Source organism: Cervus elaphus, chromosome 3, assembly GCF_910594005.1.
Source record: "Cervus elaphus chromosome 3, mCerEla1.1, whole genome shotgun sequence".
NCBI lineage: Eukaryota > Metazoa > Chordata > Mammalia > Artiodactyla > Cervidae > Cervus > Cervus elaphus.
In genome coordinates this window covers 25,100,207-25,122,624 of record NC_057817.1, presented here as the reverse complement: position 1 = coordinate 25,122,624, position 22,418 = coordinate 25,100,207, and the positions used below count along the sequence as shown (strand labels likewise).

General features: G+C 36.2%; 2 protein-coding genes across 2 annotated transcripts in view; one reads left to right on the top strand and one right to left on the bottom strand.

Annotated features, from left to right (window-relative positions):
• USP44 (ubiquitin specific peptidase 44) overlaps positions 1 to 12,487 on the top strand; it is a 28,931-nt gene extending 16,444 nt beyond the window's left edge. Inside the window, exons 2-6 of the mRNA XM_043881682.1 lie at positions 951 to 2,439; positions 5,019 to 5,214; positions 7,849 to 7,957; positions 10,884 to 11,089; positions 11,886 to 12,487. Of these exons, the coding sequence (XP_043737617.1) occupies positions 1,021 to 2,439; positions 5,019 to 5,214; positions 7,849 to 7,957; positions 10,884 to 11,089; positions 11,886 to 12,082 (2,127 nt within the window). The 5' untranslated portion in view covers positions 951 to 1,020 and the 3' untranslated portion in view covers positions 12,083 to 12,487. The remainder of the gene's footprint in view (positions 1 to 950; positions 2,440 to 5,018; positions 5,215 to 7,848; positions 7,958 to 10,883; positions 11,090 to 11,885) is intronic.
• Positions 12,488 to 15,364: 2,877 nt separating this feature from the next.
• Positions 15,365 to 22,418, bottom strand: part of METAP2 (methionyl aminopeptidase 2) — a 29,990-nt gene continuing 22,936 nt past the window's right edge. Inside the window, exons 7-11 of the mRNA XM_043881698.1 lie at positions 21,850 to 21,944; positions 21,509 to 21,605; positions 17,344 to 17,447; positions 16,725 to 16,840; positions 15,365 to 16,034 (exon numbers count right to left, since the gene is read on the bottom strand). Coding sequence (XP_043737633.1) covers positions 15,782 to 16,034; positions 16,725 to 16,840; positions 17,344 to 17,447; positions 21,509 to 21,605; positions 21,850 to 21,944 — 665 coding nt within the window. The 3' untranslated portion in view covers positions 15,365 to 15,781. The remainder of the gene's footprint in view (positions 16,035 to 16,724; positions 16,841 to 17,343; positions 17,448 to 21,508; positions 21,606 to 21,849; positions 21,945 to 22,418) is intronic.

The following is a 22,418-nucleotide window of genomic DNA, read 5'->3' as shown; positions in this document are numbered from 1 at the left end:
AAGAATGTAAAAGATCATTATATTGACACTGATTTCTTATTTTTCCTTTTTTTCCTGTTGTTTGCTTATACATCTTTGCACATTCCTGAGAGTCTAGTCAAACACAAAAGACAGAAGGGAGAATACTTTTCTCTTAAGGCAAATTGTCAAGTCTATCAAATCAGAGTATGTTACAGAGCCATGAATTAAATAAAGGTCATTATGGGTATACTACTGGAAAGCCAAATTTTAAATAGTATTTAAAATTAGAATATTTAATATTATTTAAATAAATAGTATAACATTGATTTATTCTCTGTAGATGTGTGTCAAATATTTATTGTTTACTGAACATTTGCTATGTGCCAGATATTTGGTTATTTCAGTCTTTTAACAATTCAGTGAGGGTGGTATGATTTTCCCTGTTTCACAGACGAAGTTTAGAGAAGTTAAAATGTTTGCTCAAGTCAGATATAAAGCAGTATGTGGCAGAGGTAACATTCAAACGTAAGTTTTTCTACTTTAGCCTCTATGCTTATAACTATGATTATATTTTAGTAACTCCACTTAGGGCTCTTGGAATGTAGATATTAGTAAGATGTGTTTAGGTCTTGCCAGTCCCAAAGAAAAAGGAATGACAATTGGTAAATGGAATGTGAAAAGTGGTCACTACCATTCTTTACCAGTAGATGGTAGCATAAAATTGAAAACAATGTTTTTGAAAGGGAACCGTCAGAGAAAGTAATGTGTGTGTTCTTTCAGAGCAAGGCGGATGAGAGATTAGTGAAGTCTAGTGTAAATGAAAAGTGAGAATTGCCTTTGGTATTATGACAGGCAGCCCAGATATTAGGACCAGTGAGAGCAAATTAACAAAATTATTCCTGGAAAAATAATTCTTGGAAAAATACCTTGTAAAAAGAAAAATATTGGCTTTTTGTTTTTCTTTTATTAAAAATTGACATTGTTCTTAGTTTTCAGATGCTTCAAGTGTTGTCAACAGAGAGTTGTTTGGATTATGTGTTCCTCAGCTAGATTAAATAAATGCTAACAATGGATAAGTGCCAACACATTGGGCAGTTGCGGCTTGCTCAAGACCATTCCATCCTCAACCCGCAGAAATGGCATTGTGTGGACTGCAATACAACTGAGTCGATTTGGGCTTGCCTTAGCTGTTCTCATGTTGCGTGTGGAAGATATATTGAAGAACATGCACTCAGGCACTTTCAAGAAAGCAGTCATCCTGTTGCATTGGAGGTGAATGAGATGTATGTTTTTTGTTACCTCTGTGATGATTATGTTCTTAATGATAATGCAACTGGAGACCTAAAGTTACTACGAAGTACATTAAGTGCAATCAAAAGTCAAAATTATCACTGCACCACTCGTAGTGGAAGGGTTTTACGGTCTATGGGTACAAGTGATGATTCCTATTTCTTACATGATGGCACCCAATCTCTGCTTCAAAATGAAGACCAAATGTATACTGCTCTTTGGCACAGGAGAAGGATACTCATGGGTAAAATCTTTCGAACTTGGTTTGAGCAGTCACCCATTGGAAGAAAAAGGCAAGAACAATTTCAGGAGAAATTAGCAAAAAGAGAGGTGAAGAAAAGACGACAAGAACTATTAGAACATCAAGCTAAAGCAGAATTAGAAAGTATGCCTCCCAGAAAGAGTTTACGTTTGCAAGGTCTAGCTCAGTCCACCACAGTAGAAATAGTTCCTGTACCGCTGCAAACCTCAGCATTGCCAGCAAAAGATAAAGTAGTATCTACCTCAGAAGATGTAAGATTTAAAGAGGCTGATGACTCCTCTGTTAAACGAAGGCCAACAGTAACTCCTGGTGTAACAGGATTGAGAAATTTGGGAAACACTTGCTATATGAATTCTGTTCTCCAAGTATTGAGTCATTTACTTATTTTTCGACAATGTTTTTTAAAACTTGATCTGAACCAATGGCTGGCTGTGACAGCTAGTGATAAAACAAGATCATCTTATAAGCATCCTCCAGTCACAGATACAGTATTTCAAATGAATGAATGTCAAGAAAAAGAGCCATATTCTGTGCACTTCAGACATCCAAGTTTATCATCAGGACTAAGCGGCGGAGCACCAAAGAGTAGAAAGATGGAACTTATTCAGCCAAGGGAGCCAAGTTCACAATACATTTCTCTTTGTCATGAACTGCATACTTTGTTCCAAGTCATGTGGTCTGGAAAGTGGGCCTTGGTCTCACCGTTCGCTATGCTACACTCAGTCTGGAGACTAATCCCTGCTTTTCGTGGTTATGGCCAACAGGATGCTCAGGAATTTCTTTGTGAGCTTTTGGATAAAATACAACATGAACTAGAGACAACTGGTACCAAGTTACCAGCTCTTATCCCTACTTCTCAAAGGAAACTTATCAAGCAGGTTCTGAATGTTGTGAATAACATTTTTCACGGACAGCTTCTTAGTCAGGTATGGATTTTTTAAAAATCTTACTGTCATCTTGGGAAATTCATAAAGTGAAGCCTAAAAAATGCATATGCTTTGTATAGCTAATATGTTAGTGCTAGTACTGTTCTCAGGTCATACTTTTACAAGTATGTATGAAGACGTCAGCTCATTCCAACAGTTGTTTCACCTTCATGAATCATTGGAAGTAGTTTTATGTCCATGGTATTAAAGCTTTATGATGGGGGTGGGGCAGGAATTAGGAAACAGAGCTTCTTAGGTTAATAATACTGCATTCATTCTCTGAGGGATTGAGATGAGTTTAATTGCACAAGGAACAGATTTGAAGATACTTTTGTACTAGGAATGGTTTTGGTGCACACTTAGTAGTTTCAGGAACCAAGAAAGTAACCCTGGAGGATTTCCTGTAAAACCAAAGGGAGCAAGGACTGAAAACTTAAATAGGTAGATAGGAAAGTTTCACGGTAAATAGATGTGATTTTATTTAGAAAGATCCTAAATAGTTTTCCTCTATTTTAATTATAGCTGTAAAAACTTCCCTTTGTGACAGTCACAGAACCAGAATCTTCCATCTAACTGATGATTCTCTAGAATGAGTAGACTCTTGGGTAGACTATTACTAGACATCAGCTCTCTTCTTTTCCAGAGCATAGAACTTTAAAAAATGTGTGTGTTGTTATTTTTTAACTGAGGCAGTTGAGTCACTTATACACATATTCAGTTGAACTGTTCCTCAGTTAATTTCTATGACGTTTATTTTACTTCATGTTTCAGAAATGTCTAGATTCTACATTGTGTGACTTAGCAAATAAGAGTTGTGGGGGTTGCATGCAATATTATTTTTCTATCATCTTTCTTTGTCATTTTTAACTTTTTATGTTACCTATATAGTACAGTAAATCTGTGTAGAAGAAAAGAAGAAAATCATACATTAGTCCCAGAGCTCCACACAACCCATGCATAAAACTATGAATATTTTGGTATATTTCCTTCTAGTTTTTTCTGAATATCTATACATATTTTTGCTCTAATTATATGGTCATGTTGAATTTACCTGCTTCTTTTTCCACTTTATTTAATAATTAAGGATTTTTCATAGTTATTAAAATATTTGGTCTTTTTTTTTCACATTTCAGTGTCCAGCATATGTATATACCATAATTCTTTTTAACCATTCCCCTATTGTTGACTTGTTAACTATTTCCAATTTTTCCATTATTATAATGTCACGGTCAATTACTACAGTTTTTCTAATGATTTCCTTAAGACAGAGTCCTGGAATTACTTTGTCAAAGGGTAATACTTTTGATATGTGGTTGCAGATTCTTTTCCAGAAAGTTACCATTTCATGTTTTGAATAGTGTGAGAGTGTATGTACTTGTTTTTTTCCTTTATGGATGAATTTTGAATTTAATAAAAGTTGTTATGCCATCACTTTGCTCTCTTCCTTTCTAATGTGTAATAAATACTTAGAAAATTGGTCTTTTCAGAAGATTCAGAGGTTGGTTGCTGGAATGGCTTTTTGAACCTGCCATATTCAAGAAACTGTTCTCAAAAGGTCAAACCTTGGTCCTAGTGAGTCCCCAAACTATTAACACTAGGGGTATTCTTCTTTTCTTTGTGTCAGTGTATTTAATTTAAAATGTAGATTACAATTGGCTTCTTTATTTTGTTGTGTGTTCCAGGAATATAGCTTTTGTGAAAGTGTTTAGTAATATTTCACATCATGTGGATTATTAGATCTTTAAAGTCTATCTTCAGTTATGGGCAGTGTTGGCATTAAATCCTGCTGAATGCTTTACCAAAGTTATTCTTTCCTTTTTCAGTTACTATATTTCCTATGTAAGTTGTCAGAAAGGCTTCCTGTTCTTTGAGGTTCCTATATTTTGATCAGGATTTTAATGTAGTGTTGTTTGCTTTAAGTGGAAGTATTTGTATGTATTTTATATATACTATCTTTTGAAATTAGTGCTTCAAAATTGGTATATACTAATTCAAAATTGGAAATTGGTAGTACTTCAAAATCTGTATATACTAATATACTAACATAAAAGTATGCTATATTTTAAAATTTGCATATAAAAATATACTGATAGCATTTTACTTGCATTATGGTTAAGAAGTTATAGGGATTTGGGAAGAGAAAACCCATCAGTGAAAGATGAGAAAGGAAAAAGGGCAAAGAACTTCAAGTCTAATTAATCTAAGCACATTAAATGTATATAAATATATATTATATGTATAGACACACATACACAACACATACGTATACACACAGTGTATATCTAATTAAGTGAGCCCATTGTTTGTTTGTTTGTTTTTACTAAATTCAGACTTGACTGAACTTAGTAAAAAAAAGCCCATAGAGCTTTTTGAATGCCTCATAGTTAAAGCCCATCAACGCATAGTGGGTTTATGGAAGAAAATATTATTCCCTGAAAATAATATAAAGCAGATCATTCAGAATTCTGATAGTACATTTTCAGAAGAAAAGCTTATTTACAGGTAATGACTTCTAGTGAAAGGAGTAAATATTTTGACAGAAGGATTGTAATCTGAGAAACTAATATTTCTATTTGCAGGTTACATGTCTTGCATGTGACAACAAATCAAATACCATAGAACCTTTCTGGGACTTGTCACTGGAATTCCCAGAAAGATACCAATGCAGTGGAAAAGATAGTACTTCCCAGCCGTGTCTGGTTACTGAAATGTTGACTAAGTTCACAGAAACCGAAGCTTTAGAAGGAAAAATCTACATGTGTGACCAGTGTAATTGTAAGTAGAGGCTGTATATTCTCTTTGTTTTTCTAAGGTTAGCAAAGAGAAACACAAATGAGGGGAAACTGGAAGAAATTCCCTAAGTAACAGGTATAGAAATAAATTATTTATCAAAAGAAATTTGGGCTACATATTTCTGCTTTTTAATTGATGTTTGTGAACTACATGTTTGTTTTGCCTTATTGATGACATTAAAATATTTTTGATCCTATAGTAAGTTGTAGAAAAGATTCATAAAATAAAATTTAAATTTAATATGTGAGTAGAATAAAGTAGTGAAGGGGAATAGTAAAAGGTATTTAGTACTGAATGAAATGATTAGTTTATGAGTCTTTTTGGTGCACATTAAAACATTGATATATAGATAACATATGTATATGTGTGTGTATACACACTTATAAAATAGGAAATAATATACACTGCTGGACTGCTGCAAAGGACATTGGCTTCATAAAAACAAAGATTTATTAAAAAATCATCCATTGACTGTCTCCTATAATTAGTCATTGTTCAAGTCATTGTGGAAAGAGGAAAGACACTTTCAAGATGCTCACATACCTAATGGAGGAAACAGGAAGACAAGGTCTACTGTGATAAGCTCTTCTAATGGAAGTGAGCATAGGAACCCAGCACTGGGGGATGAAACAGTCGTTTCAATTAAACAGAAGCATCCTCTTCCAGAGAAATGGTAGATAAAACCACATCCGATTTGCTACGTCTTCATCCGGTTTCTTTATCTCTAGCAATGTGTAGTACATGGCATTTTAAACGTTTATACTATATATTTGCAGATATTCTCCTTAATCTCCATGTCTGAAAAAAAAAATGACTCTAGGGTGTTCGATAATAAACTCCTAAGGTAACATAAAAGAACCAGTGGCTGTTCCAGCATTAAAAAAATGGCATATAAGTTGCTGGTGTTCTAGAACAACTTATACCAACATTGTTTTCCGAGTGCTGCCTATTATGAAATCTGTTGTAAATAGGAGCCTAATATTTATAAGATTAGAAGAAAATAAACCTTTATTGATAAAGTGTATAGTGTTTATTTTCTTGAACATAAATGTGAATGGTCCTAGATGTTTTCTTCACCAAATCTGGGAGTAGAAAGATATGAAAATAAATGCAGAAAATGATAACATGTTTATATCTGCTGGGTCCACCAAATAAAGGCCTAAAAGAGCTGTTTGAATTTAATCTATGATGGCAAATGTTTAAAACTATAATTCAAGGAGTTAACATCCTTTGTCTAGCTACACTTGTACCATATATTCTGGGAGACAACCCAAAGTTAAGTCCCTAAGATCTTGCAGCAGTCTGATACCTGGATCTCCGGAGCATAGACCTGGAAGAAAGACTTCTGTTGGAAAGAGGAGTTGGGTTAGAGGACAGCCTCATGGTGGACTGATTCCACTTCCTATAAGAAGTAGCTTCTCCTGTGGCTGGCTTTGTGGTTGATATACAAATTGAAGGATAACTCCTGGATATCAGGAGCAAATTTTGGTAGCCAGTGGCCTAGAGAGAAGCTGCAGCATAAGGTCCATAGGTGGACCTCTAGAGATAGCAGAGGGTAAAAAGAATCCTCAGTTCCCCTTGTTTGAGATCTGGTACTAAAATACCAAGACATTGAAGGAGATCTCAGATACAGAGCTAATGAAGGCTTGCTTTCTCAGGCGGTGCTGGGTTGGATCTCCAGGAAGTGGGGAGGGGTGCTCTGGGCAGAAAGTTTCCATGCCCATGGGATCCTGATTAGCCTCAAGAAGTGAATTGACCATGATTGATTAGACTTTGGTAAGAGTATATTACAGTATGTGTTTAGGGAGGAATTTTTCCTTTTAGTTGGCATAGCCAAATCAATTTAAAAATATTATAGCACTATATCTTTCTGTTGCCTTATTTCAGGACTATATTAAATCATATACAGTGTAATGTAGGGGATTGGTTCCAGGCACACCTACTTATACTGAAATCTGCCAATCTGCCAAACCATCCCTGAAGATTTCACATCTACAGATTCAACCAACTGGATGTAAATTTCAATCCATGGTTCGTTGAATCTGTGTGTGCGAAACATACAGTCAACTGTGTCAACTGTGATTGAAAAAGATAAAAATCTGCATGTTAGTGGACCCATGTAGTCCAAGCCTTTGTTGTTCAAGGGTCAGCTATGCTTATTATTTGTTTACCTGTCTGCCTTGACTAACTCATAAGTTTTGTGTGTGTGGTTTACATGATTGTGGGATTCCCTGGTGTTTCAGATGATAAAGAGTCTGCCTGCAGTGTGGGAGACCTGATTTTGATCCCTGAGTCGAGAAGATCCCCTGGAGAAGGAAATGGCAACCCACTCCAGTATTCTTGCCTGGACAATCCCATGGACAGAGGAGCTGTCCATGGGGGCTACAGTCCATGGGGTCACAGAGTCAGACACGACTGAGCGACTTCACTTTCACTTTCTTTTACATGATTGTTAAGTGTCTTGAGAGCAAGGCCATGCCTTTATCTTTAGCCCTGTATAATGCCTATAACTCAGTAGATGTTTAATTGATAATACATGTCTGAATTATTTTGAGTTTACTCAAGCATTTCATTGTATCCTTAAATTTGCATCTCATTCTGTCTTTGATATCATAGCAAAACGTAGAAGGTTTTCCTCAAAACCAGTTATACTCACAGAAGCACAAAAACAGCTTATGATTTGCCACCTACCTCAGGTTCTCAGACTCCATCTGAAACGATTCAGGTTAGTAGTAGAATAAAGTTTAATACTTGACTGGGAGACTTATCTACTTCTGCTTTTTTTTTTTTTTAAAGGAGAAAAAATTCTGTCATTATCTCTAGCCCTAATCATAAACAACATGTTCAGTAACTATCCTTCTGATACTATCTTCCCTTATAGAATACATTGCTGATAGCAGACTCCTTGCATTTTGGTTTGCGCAGTATATTATTGTCCTAGTCTCTGCTTATAGTGTATAATATTCAGCATGTTTTAGGTACAAAATTTTAAAATTAAAATCTATAGCTTGAGAGTATTTGACCCGATTGCTTCATGCTTGGAAAATGCCCGATGTCCATATTCTTTGGGGAATATAATGTAGAATTTTTTTCTCAAGATTATAGTCAAGCATTCACAGAAATAATGATGAAGTAGAAATACTAAGTACCACAAACTACATACAAATGAACTTATCAGAGCCCTAGAGGAAGGCATTCGCTGATATCTAAACATTCCCAAAGCCTCCCTAATGGCACAGGGGACTTCATGTAATTTAAATCTCAGTTCATATGTCATCTCAGGACTTTTTCTGACCACCGTATTTAAAAGTAGCACCACCAACTGTGTCACATTACCTACCCTATTTTTGCTTCTTGGCAGAAACCAATATCTGCAATAGTTGATTTATTAATACCTGTTTCTGTCCCCCTAAACAGAAGTTCAGTAATGACAGTGGTCTTGTCTTTTCATTCCTGTATTCCAAAATCCAGAACTGAGCTCAGTACATAGGTGCCCCAAAATACTAAGTGAATGAATGGGATGTATGCAAGAGGAGGAACACTTTAGCCTCAAAGCAACATGAACAAAGGTATGAAGGAACAGGAAAGGGTACACAACAAAAGGTTTAGTGAAGAGTCTGGGTGAGACCTGCCAGGGTGTGTGAAATCAAGTGGAATGAAAATTGTTTTGTGTTAATATTGTCCAGGGGGCTTCCCAGGTTGTGCTAGTGGTAAAGAACCCGCCTGCCAATGCAGGAGACATAAGAGACAGGTTTGATCCCTGGGTCGGGAAGATTCCCTGGAAGAGGGCATGGTAACCCACTCCAGTACTTTTGCCTGGAGAATCCCATGGACTGAGGAACCTGGTGGGCTACAGTTCATAGGGTCGCAAGGAGTTGGACACAACTGAAGCGACTTAGAATGCACGATATCGCCCAGGGCCAGGTAGCAAAGGCCCGGGAACATGGAGAGGTCAGACCATATATGAGATTTTATAGATAGAATTAAAAGGGTTTAAACTTCTGGTACTTAACTGGCTACTATCAATCACTGAACTTTTTGTGCTTCATAATTGCCTCTTTAATCTGCCATTTGAAGCTCAGCTTAATTTAAACCTATTTGCCTCCCTTGCATCTTCTAACCAAAATATTTGTGATGCTTCCATGCCATATTTCTGATTCAGGGACCATTTTTATGCTGCCTTTACCACCACATTTATCTTTTTCCTTTCTCTTCATCTATTAAAAATGTACTATTATATTTGCCAGTATATAAAACATATAGGGCATATAAAAAGGAGAATGGGATTGGGGAGGGGCACACAAGAGCTTTAGAAGAAATGTAAGAAACAGAACATTTCTAATGCCTTACAAGCTCCCCATTGTGCCTCCTAGTCCTGTTCCCTCTCTCAGAAATAAATCATGACTTTTTGGTGTAGTGTTATCTTGTTATCATTTTACTATATTTTTATCAGCAGACAAAAAGGGATATCCTGCTCATCAACGGAAATAAATTATTTTCTAGTTACTGACTAGTACCAACTGACAAGTACTTATTTAGCATAATTCAGTAAATAAAGGTTTGAATTTTATGGTATAATAAAAGAGAGAGAAAGTGAGAATGATAGGAACTTACGTTAAGCAAGTGCCCTTATTTCACATGCTTGGTACTAAGAATAAAGTTGCACTGGATACAGGACTCTGTACACGTAACAGGGAAAGACTGGGGTATGACTCCTAGTGTGGCAGGCGACACAATCTGCAAGTCTCATCTTTAGTTCCATACAGTTTTACCTCATACTAATTAAGCATTTTCACAGTTTTTTTCTTCATAAAACCTATTTGCCTTTCTCCCTACTTTACCTGCTGCTGTCTTAACTGCCTGCTTTAATACACTGATACTGTATTTTCAGCTGTTTTTTGTCATTGTACCATAGCACTCCAAGTTGTACTATAATCTCTTGAAAGAACAACCATTTATTACATTATTTTTCCCCTGTAGCACCAATTCATACTATTCGATGATAAAAGCATTGCTTTACATGCATAGATCCAGTACTGGGAAGCATGACCAACAGATTGAGAAATTGACAGTATAGGAACGATATCTGAGTTTTGTCACTAATGGGTATTATACTGATTTACACACAGGAAGGGTCACAGTTTCTTTTTTTTAATTATGAAGAGCTCTTGAAGTGTTCTGAGGAATTAGAGGTGCCTGTTTTGTTTGGGTTTGTTTTTTTCCCCACACCTGGCCAAGAAAGATCCAGATTATGTCTCCCAGGAACAAATTCTAGGTCCTGGGATATCCTCCTCAAAGTATTAACATGACAGTAAAGAATTAAAAACCCTTTGGTGCCTTGAATTTCTCACTTCAAAGGGGGAAAATGCCGTAAGGCTGTATTTCTTCTGAAAGTTAATTTTCTTCCTATACTATCCTCTAACTACAGAAGCCAAATAATTTATTTTAGAACCTCACTCTACTTGTTTGGTAAATAAGCCTAAATTCCTCTATTGTAGCCAACTTCAGTATTGAAAGGATTTACTATTTACAGTTTTTATATAGGATTGTACTCTCTGGTCTCTGAGGTTTTCTATCATTATGAGTTTGGACCAGGTACGTGGTTATGGTCCCTTGACTTTGTTGATAATTTTACCCTGATTTGTTTGCAGGTGGTCAGGACGTAATAACCGAGAGAAGATTGGTGTTCATGTTGGCTTTGAAGAAATCTTAAACATGGAGCCCTATTGCTGCAGGGAATCCCTGAAGTCCCTCAGACCAGAATGTTTTATGTATGACTTATCTGCTGTGGTAATGCACCATGGGAAGGGATTCGGCTCAGGACACTACACTGCCTACTGTTACAATTCTGAAGGAGGTATGAAAAAAAGTATTTTACCTTGGGGTAGGCTTTTGGAAGCCACGGTTCAGTCTTCATGGATTTCTAAACTAGACACTGAGTAATCTTAAGAAAAGCCACTTAATTTGTTTTCTTTCAAGAAGAAGAAAAAAACAGGGGTTTTGTGCAGAAAATGGGATATTCTATGATGCAGGACTGTGGTAGTTTTGTCTCATAAAGGCTGAAGGGATAAAATAGTAAGGATGGTCTCTTTAGTTACAAGTCAAAAAGTGCGAAAGGCACACTTCCAAGAGTAGGTCGTCTGTTTTCCGGTTGAATTCAGGTAATTTTGTTCAAGAACAGAGCACCTAATAACTGGGGAATCACAGCTATTTGGAACAACTTTGATTTCAAGTTCTAACATGAAACTTTCGCATACTGCTTCCATGAACCTTAGAAAAAGAGGCATGGACAAAAAGTCCGTATAACCCAGGAGGCAATTAACATTACCATGAGTTGTACAGCTTTATAATTACCAGCAAAAGCATTAACTGGTAAGATTATACCAGGAATTAAAGATAGTGTCAAGCAAACGAATCAGATTCTGTAACCTCAAATTACTTCTAGGACAAAGGTAGGTGATTCGAGTAACATACTGCCCAAGCTGTTATTTCTAATTTAAAGAACTAAATTGGCTAGACAATTATTTTTCCTTAAAAAAAAAAACAAAACCCTCAACTCTCACTGAAACTCTTTAAATCCATGTTTTCATTTATACTAGAAATTTCTAAAGTTCCTTTGTGAACATTAAGACGTATTTTGTGCTTCACTCTAGGGTTCTGGGTACACTGCAATGATTCCAAGCTAAGCATGTGCACTCTGGATGAAGTACGCAAGGCCCAAGCTTATATCTTGTTTTATACCCAGCGAGTTACTGAGGGACATTCTGAGCTCCTGCCTCCAGAACTCCTGAATGGTAGCCAACATCCCAGTGAAGAAGCTGATACCTCTTCTAATGAAATCCTTAGCTGATCCAAAGACAGTGGGGGTTTTCTTCTTGTGATTTGTATATATACTTTTTAAAAGGGCTGACTTAACAATTGTGGGCTTCACTGTTTTTATTTTTACTTACTAATCAGTGCACACTGTGTTTACACATTTTGTATCTAACTGCAACAGATCTTTTTACAGAGATTAAGTTAGCTTAAGTATATGTGTATCAATGTCAGTAGGTAATTTTTGTTAAATACTTGGGAGTTTTAAACTTTTAGTGTTTACCTCAGACTGATGTTACCTCTTTCTTGTGTTTTGATGTCTTAATTGGCTCAGATCATGAATTTGTGCAATCTTCTACTGAAGAAGTTCAGATGGCATCATTTTATACATTTATCTTTTATAGTTATTTTCTATACAAATTCTTATCAGACAGATTAAACTTGCTTCACCAAGTCTTACCAGAAAAAGGGCATTTCTTTCAGATTGGTGTATCAGTTCAACTACTGCAAAGTGAAATATTACCTACTCATCTCAATATCCCTGAGGCTTTGTGTGTGACAGGACTCAATAGACTTTACTTTGTTAAACAGAACTTCAAGTTTGTTGTAAAAATTATTTTTTACTTGGCATAGTCAAACTGTTATACAAATGAAGATGACAGCTTTATAAATAGCATGTTTAAATGGCTTCAGTACTATGGACATGAAAATAATAATGGCTGAGATATTAATAATAGTGATTTGTCTGACAGCAAACGTTTGTCCAAATTCTAATAAAGCAGTCATTAAAAAAAAAAAATGAATGTAGCAAACAGTATATTATGGTATAATACAAGTACAGTTCAGCTTGGATATGAGTTCATTTTATATATTTAACATTAGATCTCTTAAAGTTTTGTACTATTGTATCTTAAGATTTTTGGTTTAAAGGGATAGAAATCAGACTTGAAGAGAAAAAAACTGCATAGGACAGAGAATGTTCAAAATTGGCATTTGAGCAAAATGTTCAGCATCTCACTTAGAATAAGTAACTAAAGCCGCATTAAAAAAATTGCTCTTGCTAGTATTATATGACTACTAAAAGCCTCTTAGATATTCTAACATTGGGTCCTTTTTGAAATTAAAATCACACTTGCATTTTATTAAAAAAAAATATAGTATGAAATACTCATTGCTCTTTCCTAACAACCTCATTAGATATCTTTAAAGTCCTACTGCTGCTAACTTTATTTGGAAAGAAGAGACTCCTCTAACCTCTACAGATCGGTGTTAACCACTGGAAAATCAATTTTCTTTTTTCTTAATTAGGTTTGCTTGCAGGTTGAAATTATCAGGGGCAGCTGATCATGAAGTGCAATGAGAATTTATCACTTCACAGACAAATCATTCATGCCAAAACTACAGCTTGAGTTTAAATGGCTAAGGTTTAAAATTATTCATCTATTAAATACCTATGCAAGTTGTTACCTCAACTGTCAACGTAATTATACCTCATTAAAGATTTATTGTGGTCAAGATACTTGAGTCTAGCCTTTTTTAACACCAAGGATTACTTTAAACTATACTTTTTAGTGTACCTAATTTTAGTGCAACAGTTTAAAAACAACTCAGGAAGCTATGTTGTTTACAGTGGTATAGTTACTAGCCATTTACTTTTTAAACTCTTAAAACTAAAACCGATGGGGGAGGCTGTGTGTGTGAAGTCAAGGAAAGGGGACTACAGGAACTCTACTTTATGCTCAGTTTTGCTATGAACCTAAAACTGATCTAAAAAAAAAAATTAAGGCTATTTAACAAAACTAAAACCAAGTCAAGATTTCTTACAGTATATCTCAATGTGGATTTCTACATTGGTAAATTTATCTAACAAAAAAACAACGTATTTTGGTTGTAAAATAATTTACTAAAGGCACTATTGTTAAACATCAAACTAATAATTTGTTACCAATAAGGTACATCATTGTAAACATGACAAAATGATTTTCAAGAGATACATCACTACCAGGAAAATACAATTTTTCTTTTTTTTAAGTAACAGCTTTCCTATTTACAGGATCATACTTCTTCCAGCCGTTTCAGGGGCATGCAGTAAAGCCATTGCTCCCAACTTGGGAAGGGAGCTTGGAGCTTACAATTAGTAGAGGGTCACTACTGCTAGAGATCTTACAAAGCTCCAAATTCTTGACTCAGTCCAAAAGTTCTTGGGTTTAGAAATTAAAACACTTTATACCTCCCACCCAGTCCCCAAAAGAGCTAGCTGGAAGGTCCAAGCCCTGTAACATGTCCAGGCATGAATTGGCGAGCTCTGCCACTTGCACATCATCACAGGAAATGGAGAAATTATTCAAAGGTAGCTACTGAACATTAGCACCATAATAAACATGGCTCATATAGCTAAAACCTAGGCTGTGTATGCCACAAGATAACATTCATTTGTACCTCTAATATGAAGGAGCAGCTTTTTAATGTATAATAAATGATTTAGTACAGAAGTCAGGTTTCTCCTGTGAGAAAAATGTTAAACAAAACACAACCTAAACAGCATCCCCGAGGCAATCTGTGCTAAAGCATATACAAATTAAGGCTTTACCCTGGTACACAATTTTGAAATTATGTGGGAACATTCCCAACAAATCATTTACACAGAATTCAAGCGATCTGTTTTAAGAACTGTGGGATTCAGTTCAAATATTTGGTATCTTACATTCAACTTACATACTTAGCTGCTATGAGTGTCACTGTAACTTCACTTCCTGAAAGTGAAATACCACCCATGATGTTATGACTTCAAACCAGTCCAGGGGCAGGGTGCTAGAGAATTTGGTTCATAATGAAAAAGTAGTAACTGAAATAACTAGAATGAGATCTAAACATGGAAAGTACTGTTTCTCTCTGTGTGGTTTTAGGTGCCCTTTTGGCTTACTGAGTAAGCAAAATAACATTTTTCAATAACTACCACCACTGGACAGAGGGTCTAAATGTTGAGATGTTAGTAAATCAAGGTTTTAAGTTGGCACAATGTTCCTACTAAGTTATGTTTTAATTATATCTTTCTAATATCAAGGGGTTAAATGAAAGACACGCATTAATACTGTCCTAAAAAAAGTAAAGGCAAAATGTTCCTAAAGCTGTTTTTAACTTATGAAAATTCTCCTCCCACTTTATGTATGTATAGTTCTTGTTTTAGCCACTCAGTCAGAAGGAAAGTTTCAGTGTGGGGGTCTACAATCCAGACAAAAGGCTCTACATTTTCCTACATTATGCTATGCTAAACTATTTCCTATAGAGAATTACAACCACAGACATTGAAATATAGCTCTCAGATCTGAAAATGTCTTTATTTTTTAGAAAATGGATTCCAGGAAGGTTAAAAAGCAATACCAGAGGGTATATAGGTGCAGAACTGGATGTAGTCATTCAAAGCATTCAATTAAGAATATGGCAATATAAATATCTGAAAAGCATCTCTTAGGTGTTTGAAACAAAATGTATGTCATTCCTAACTATTTGGAGCTTTACAGACAGAAAATGGTTAACATTTCAAAGTCCTGGAAGCTTTTTCCTTGGTTAATAACATTAAATGGTTTGCCTTTGATCAAATTCCTTCCTTTTTAAACATGGATAAAAGTATTACATAGGTCCACTGTTAAGACAACATGTTGCAAATTAAATCTGGTATAATGTATTCCAACAAAGCTTAGAAAATAAAAGGTGTTGTGGTGGCTTTGGACTAAGTTTAATAGTCGTCTCCTCGGCTGACAACTTCTTTACATGTTGGACGCAAAAGTATGGTATGTTCAAACTGTGCTGTATATGATCCTTTAATGTCACATAATGGTGGATATGGGTCTACAATGCCCAAGTCACACAGATTCTTCAGAGCCATCAAGTATTTACTTTCTCCCAAACGATCCAGCCATCTGCGGCAGAAGGCGAGAGTGCCAAAGTTTTCATTGATGACATTTAACAAGTGTTTTGTTCTTGGAAGCCTAAGAGAAAAGTCCAATATTAATAGTTGGCTAAAAAGTTACCAACTCATTTCCCCCATTAAGGAAAACTCAAACAAAAACTATGACTTTACTTAGTAATTAAAGTTCAAAAAACTCTCTTTGCTGCCTCTTTCAACTTCCAAAAACCAGAATGTGTAATACTCAATTACAGATGGCAGATGGAAAGAAGACCAGATGAAGGTTATCTTATATTTACATGTCTATGCACACAGTGTTAAATTTCAAGTACAAACTTATCAATAATATTAAGGTGGGAATGCCCCTTTTGGGGGAAATTTCGGCATCAAGCTGAAAAAGATCTGATCATAAAGAAGATGCTTCAATCATCTCCAAAAAGTTTTTAAAAAGTAAATAAAAATACAAAGTTTACCAATGGGAAAATAGTAAAAACAAAAACCTAGGAATACCAGCAAAATAATAATCTGTAATTATTACAATTATTGGAAACAAGATATGAAGAGAATGCTTAGATCATTTCATCTCAGTTAACATTTCTAATAGGGCTTTTTTTTTTTTTTTTGCTGAATTATAGAAATTTACAGACCTTATTGTTAGGCTATAGAACTGTGCATTTATGAATGTACCACTGTGGATATTCATCACACATTTTAAAATGCTGTTAACCGGAAAGAGAAACTCATCAATCTTATAAAAAGAATAGCCTCTCACCTTATTGGCACATGTCCAACATCAAAATTTTTCATGTAATGTGAACATTCCATATCATCATGAACCACACCTTTTCCTGTGCTACCAAAGGTTTCGATGGCATATACTTCTCCTTCCTAAAAATATATGAGTCAAGGGAAACGAAGAAAAATTCAGAATGAATTAAAATTCCCATCCTAGCTTCAGGTTCAGGTATTCCCCATTTAATGTAAGAAATCACACACCTGGCAATCCTTATCTACCTTTTCCTGATTTACCTCCTTAGCACTTTTGATCTCTGTGTGGTCTATTAGAACGTAGACTTTATATGGGCAGGAAATTTTGTTCACTACTATTATACATCTCAGTGTCTACTAAAGAGACTGGCACCAACAAGATGCTCAATAAATAACCAAGTATCGACAAAACCTTTGACATGCCTTACTTGCACAGCCAACCGAACCCCAGTGTGACCAGACACAATCTGCACATTTACACAGCCCAATTCCTGTTGGCGTTAGTATGAGTGGCAAGTTAATTTTGCTCAACATACTATATACTCAACTACTACTAGCTTCATAGTTCAGAAGAAAAAAAAGTCAAAATGCTTCACAGAAGAAGAGTGCTAATGTATACATACCTCCATTCTTGTTGCCTCTCCTCCTTTCACAATGGGCACTGTTTTCCCAGCATGTATTCTATATGGCCCAATTGAATGTCCATTTAGATTACGGATTGGTTTCACTGGCATAATAGAAAAAAAACTTATTCAGGGTTTCAAGGCACAAACAGATCTCTTGGCCTTTGGTACAGAGTTCAAGCATTTACTTAAAAATCAGGTTTGGTGCTGTTAAATAACCCCACATTAGTGGTCTAGTGGTTTAAAGTTGTGTCTCATGGACTGTAGCCTACCAGGCTCCTCTGTCCATGGGATTTCCCAAGCAAGAATACTGGGAGTGGGTTGCCATATCCTTCTCTCCAGGGGATCTTCCCAACCTAGGGATCAAACCTGGGTCTCCTCTGTTGCAGGTGGATTCTTTACCAGCTGAGCTACCAGGGAAGCCCAAGCCTACCTGAAGATAGTTAAATACAAATTGGAAAACTAGAGGGATATAAAAAGTTATTTGTTGCAATGTTATAGATTAAAAACCAGAAGGAGTAGGGAAAACAATGCAAAAAGAATAAATTATGTGATGAGGACATAATGGGGGTCTATCTACGGACCATCTATGGTCCATTTAGGCATAAAATATCATATATATAAGCATTACAAACAAAAAAAATATGTATTATTATGGTTATGAACCAAAAGGTAATTTGAAAATGAGGATTCTTTGTCAAAACAACAGTATTAAGAAACGCTAAATTTTATTATTATATTAGCATGTCAAGTGGTAAAAAAGAAAATCGAAACAACCCCAAAGTCCTAAAATCAATGACAGAATAAACAAACTGTGAGTATGTTTACACAGTGGAACACTTATTCAACAATAAAAATGAAAAGCTAGGGATATACTGACCTGAGATACAACCAAATGAGCAAAAAGCACAATTATATAGATATGGTACAATCCTATATATATACATGTACACATACAATTCAAAATTAAGCACAATATGCTAAATGTTTAGGGATGCATAATTAGGTAAAGATAAAAGGAAATGCAAATCTTTAGATAATGGCTTATTTGAAAAAGCCTTCTGTAACCGAGAAGGGGGTATATAAAGCTGGGGGGCTTCTGTAATGCTGGCAATATCCTATTTCTCAAGGGGTGAGGTTACATATGGAGAAGGCAATGGCACCCCACTCCAGTACTCTTGCCTGGAAAATCCCATGGACGGAGGAGCCTGGTAGGCTGCAGTCCATGGGGTCGCTAAGAGTTGGACACGACTGAGTGACTTCACTTTCATTTTTCACTTTCATGCACTGGAGAAGGAAATGGCAACCCACTCCAGTATTCTTGCCTGGAGAATCCCAGGGACGGGGGAGCATGGTGGGCTGCCGTCTATGGGGTCACACAGAGTCGGACACGACTGAAGAGACTTAGCAGCTTAGCAGAGGTTACATAATTTTTACAACTGTTTAGTTGAAGTTTTTAAGTTGTGTGTATTTTCAGTTTTTGTTATATTCCACAATAGAAGCTTAAAAAAAAAAATCTAGTTTTATAGTATTAGAATTCTCTGTAGAATCCAGTGTGAGTTACCTTTCTTCTAGGGCAGAATTAGGTAGCAGGGGTTTGGTTTTTTTTTCCCCCAAATCTTTAGCAATGATGAGCATATTACAAATTTAGGGGTGCTCCAGAAAAATAAGACTCTCAATTAGCTTTTTAAAAAAGACTTCCTTCTTATTAAATGACAAGCTAAATTTGCTTTAAAATTCAGCAAGCATTACTATTCCTCCAAGACCCGACAAACGACCCCCTAGATCAACCAAAAACACACTTAAAAACATCTCTTAGCTATCCCAACCTAACACATATAACCAAGTTACATAGAAGAAGCAGGGCTCAAGGTATACAGGCTGTGGACAGTGGCAGGCTAATTCTGGAACCAACAGCTATCATGGTTATTTTCTAATTCTATAGCTTCCACTCCCTTGATGGCCTGGCCTGGTTCTGTTACATGGATTAGGGAAATTGCTTCTTAAAGTTCAGCCTGTAGTCCATTTCTTCATCTTCTAAATGTCATGATCTGTCTATACTCTTTCTGCTTAGACTAGTAAAAATGAAATCGTGCTACCTAAACTAAGAACCCTGATCAATACAATAACTGACAAAAAAAAGCAAATGCTGAAAGAATAGAACCTAAAATGCTGCACCGGCTTAGTGGCAGAGGTAAGAAAGTAGGTATTAAAATTTCAACATTTCACGCTAGAAACTGTTCTGTGGTGACTAAACATTAAGTCAAACTGTCACCTACTGTGCCTTGAAAGGCAGACCACATTCCAACCAAGGTTGTAGAATAAGGAGAAAATGGAAGGAAGAGATGATCTGAGAGACACTCAAGTATTATTTGTTGCAGACCAATCCCAAAACTGGGGGTAGGAAACAATAAATATTTTTTGAATATTAATAAATTCCAGGCATGTCATAAAATTTACATTTCTCAAAAACAAAACTGGAAACATGGTATCATGACTCTCATTACAGTCAAAGTTACAGATGTTATCTAAAGCCAGCACTGATGAAGCTAACTGCAGAGCAGCACTGCAGACACAGACCTAGAGAACACTACGGACACAGCTGCAGGGGGAGGAGAGGGTGAGATGGATGAAGACAGCAACGTGGCAACACGTATCACCATACGTAAAACAGCCAGCCAGTGGGAATTTGCTGTGTGAGTCAGGGCCTGATAACCACCTAGAAGAGTGCGGTGGGTGAGGAGGGTGGGAGGGATGTTCAAGTAGGAGGGGACATGGGTACACTTATGGCTGATTCATGTTGATGTTTGGTAGAAACCAACACAATACTGTAAAGCAATTAATCCCTCATTTAAAAATAAGTACATTTTAAATAATTCTAAACCCCAAAATAAAAAGAAGTTATCTAAGCTCAAAGATAGACTTGCCTAACTTCAAAGCAAGTTTTCTTCATTAGCTGTTAACACATCCCATCCATGTGTGAGAAGCCTTAAGAATTTTTTTTTTTTTTTTTTTGCCTTAAGGATTTTTTATGTGCGACCTCCCTGGTGGTGCAGTGGGTAAGAATCCTCCTGCCAATGCAAGGGACACGGGTTCTATCCCTGGCCCAGGAAGATTCCACATGCCATGGAGCAGTTAAGCCTGAGTCGCAAATACTGAAGCCTGTGCGCCTAGAGCCTGTGCTGCGTAACAAGAAAAGCCACCACAATGAGAAGCCCGTATGCCGCAATAATGACTGCAGGCAGCAATGAAAACTCACTGCAATCAAAAAAAAAAAAAAAAAACCCAAGTAAAAAGTAATGAAAATTTAAAAAAAAAAAAGAATTTTTTATTTGTACATATGTTCACAGGTTTAAGGATCTGCAAGAGAGCAACAAGGCACCATCAAGTCTTACAGGAAAGAAACACTGTGTGGTTGGGAAAGACACCACAGTCCAAAAGTATCAGCAGGGGAATGCAAAGGACACTAAATGATCTGAGTTTCCTGAGGGGCAAGGAGCATGAGAGTCTCCATGCTTCCTCAGATTACAAGGAAGAGTCAGGATCTGGTTAAAGGAAATGTAGGAAATATCCCACAGGGAAGTTTTTAAGACAAGAGATATAGAGAGCAATGAGCATAGATTAGGAAGGAGAATGGTGGCTGGAAAGTGGTCAGATAGACCCTGGGAAGTGGAGAAAGGCTGGACTGACACCACCAAAATGCACAGGTGACTCTGGGATTGTGTAATTGGCAATGGCTGTGAAAGACTAGGCAGCAAAGGGAATAAACATTAAAGGAAGGGATAAACACAAGGAATTAACTGGCCTCTAAATTTTGAATTCAACATAAAAATAGAGGGGAGGAGTCATCAATGGAAAGGGCCTCTTACTTCTGCCTGAGCCTTGTAACTAGTCACAGAAAATCTAGCCTACATCTGGTCACCCTGGGATAAATCCGCCCATGTCTTAACAGCGACCAGAGTAGACTAACAGTTCCTAGCAACTAGCTACCACAGAATTCCTACCATGAACAGGTCACTTCCCTTGTTTCCCCTCTTTATATTCTCAATTTCCAAGAGAGAAAGAGAAAGCAGCTGACCCAAAGAAAGCACTCAACACCATCATGCAAAATTATTTCTGCCAAGTTAAGACATTTCAAAATAAGATGCATTTTTAGATAACATACCTTGATATGTCTTCCCATCTATTTCAACTTCATAGGATTCCATAACTTCTTGGATTGCCTCACCAACATCACAGAGACGAACATCAATTCCAGCACACTAAGAACAGAATCACGTATACTCTGTTATTCAAGATACAGAATTTTATGGGAACTTAACTTTCTAATGTCTTAAAATATGGGACAATCAAAAATCACCTATAAAAGCTTTCTATACACTGTACTACAATAACTCATTGAAAACCCTAAGGGTGGTAGACCAGTCTTACATAACCCAAAGTCCTTAAACAGACTATAAAGTGCTCAAAATATATTAAATGAGATGGTGCTTACAGTTCACATACCTTTATTCCAGTGTTAGTGGCATCTTTTACAGCTTTTAATAATGTATCATATTTGGGATTAAAAGTGACAGTAAAAGCACAATCGATAATCCTACCTGAAAGAGAAAATTTGTGTTTAATTATCAGTTAGTCAAATTACCTACTTTATAGCATCTACATTATTAATTAACCTTGCTAATTAACAAAAAAACAAAATGATGGGATCAAATGAAGGCAGAACTTCAAGCACCTAGACAGCATTCATAAGCAAGTGTTTCAAAATGACAAAATTAATTCCAGGGTTACTTCAAGACAGCACCAATTCAGTACTCACTAGGCAGTTATACAAAAATAAAAACAAATCAAACTGAGAAAGCCTGGAGAACTAAGTAGCACAAGTGGGCAGAGAAAATGTACAGGTCCACAGGACACTAACCATCAATCTAGCTTCTCCAATTTAGTAAAACCTCAAATGTTTAAGCTTTGCTTTCTCACCTGTTAAGTGAAAGTAAAAGGTACTTACCTAAAAGGGTGTAGGAAAGAATTGAGAAAAGCTAACAATTATATTCAAAGGTTGGTAAACTCAAGGG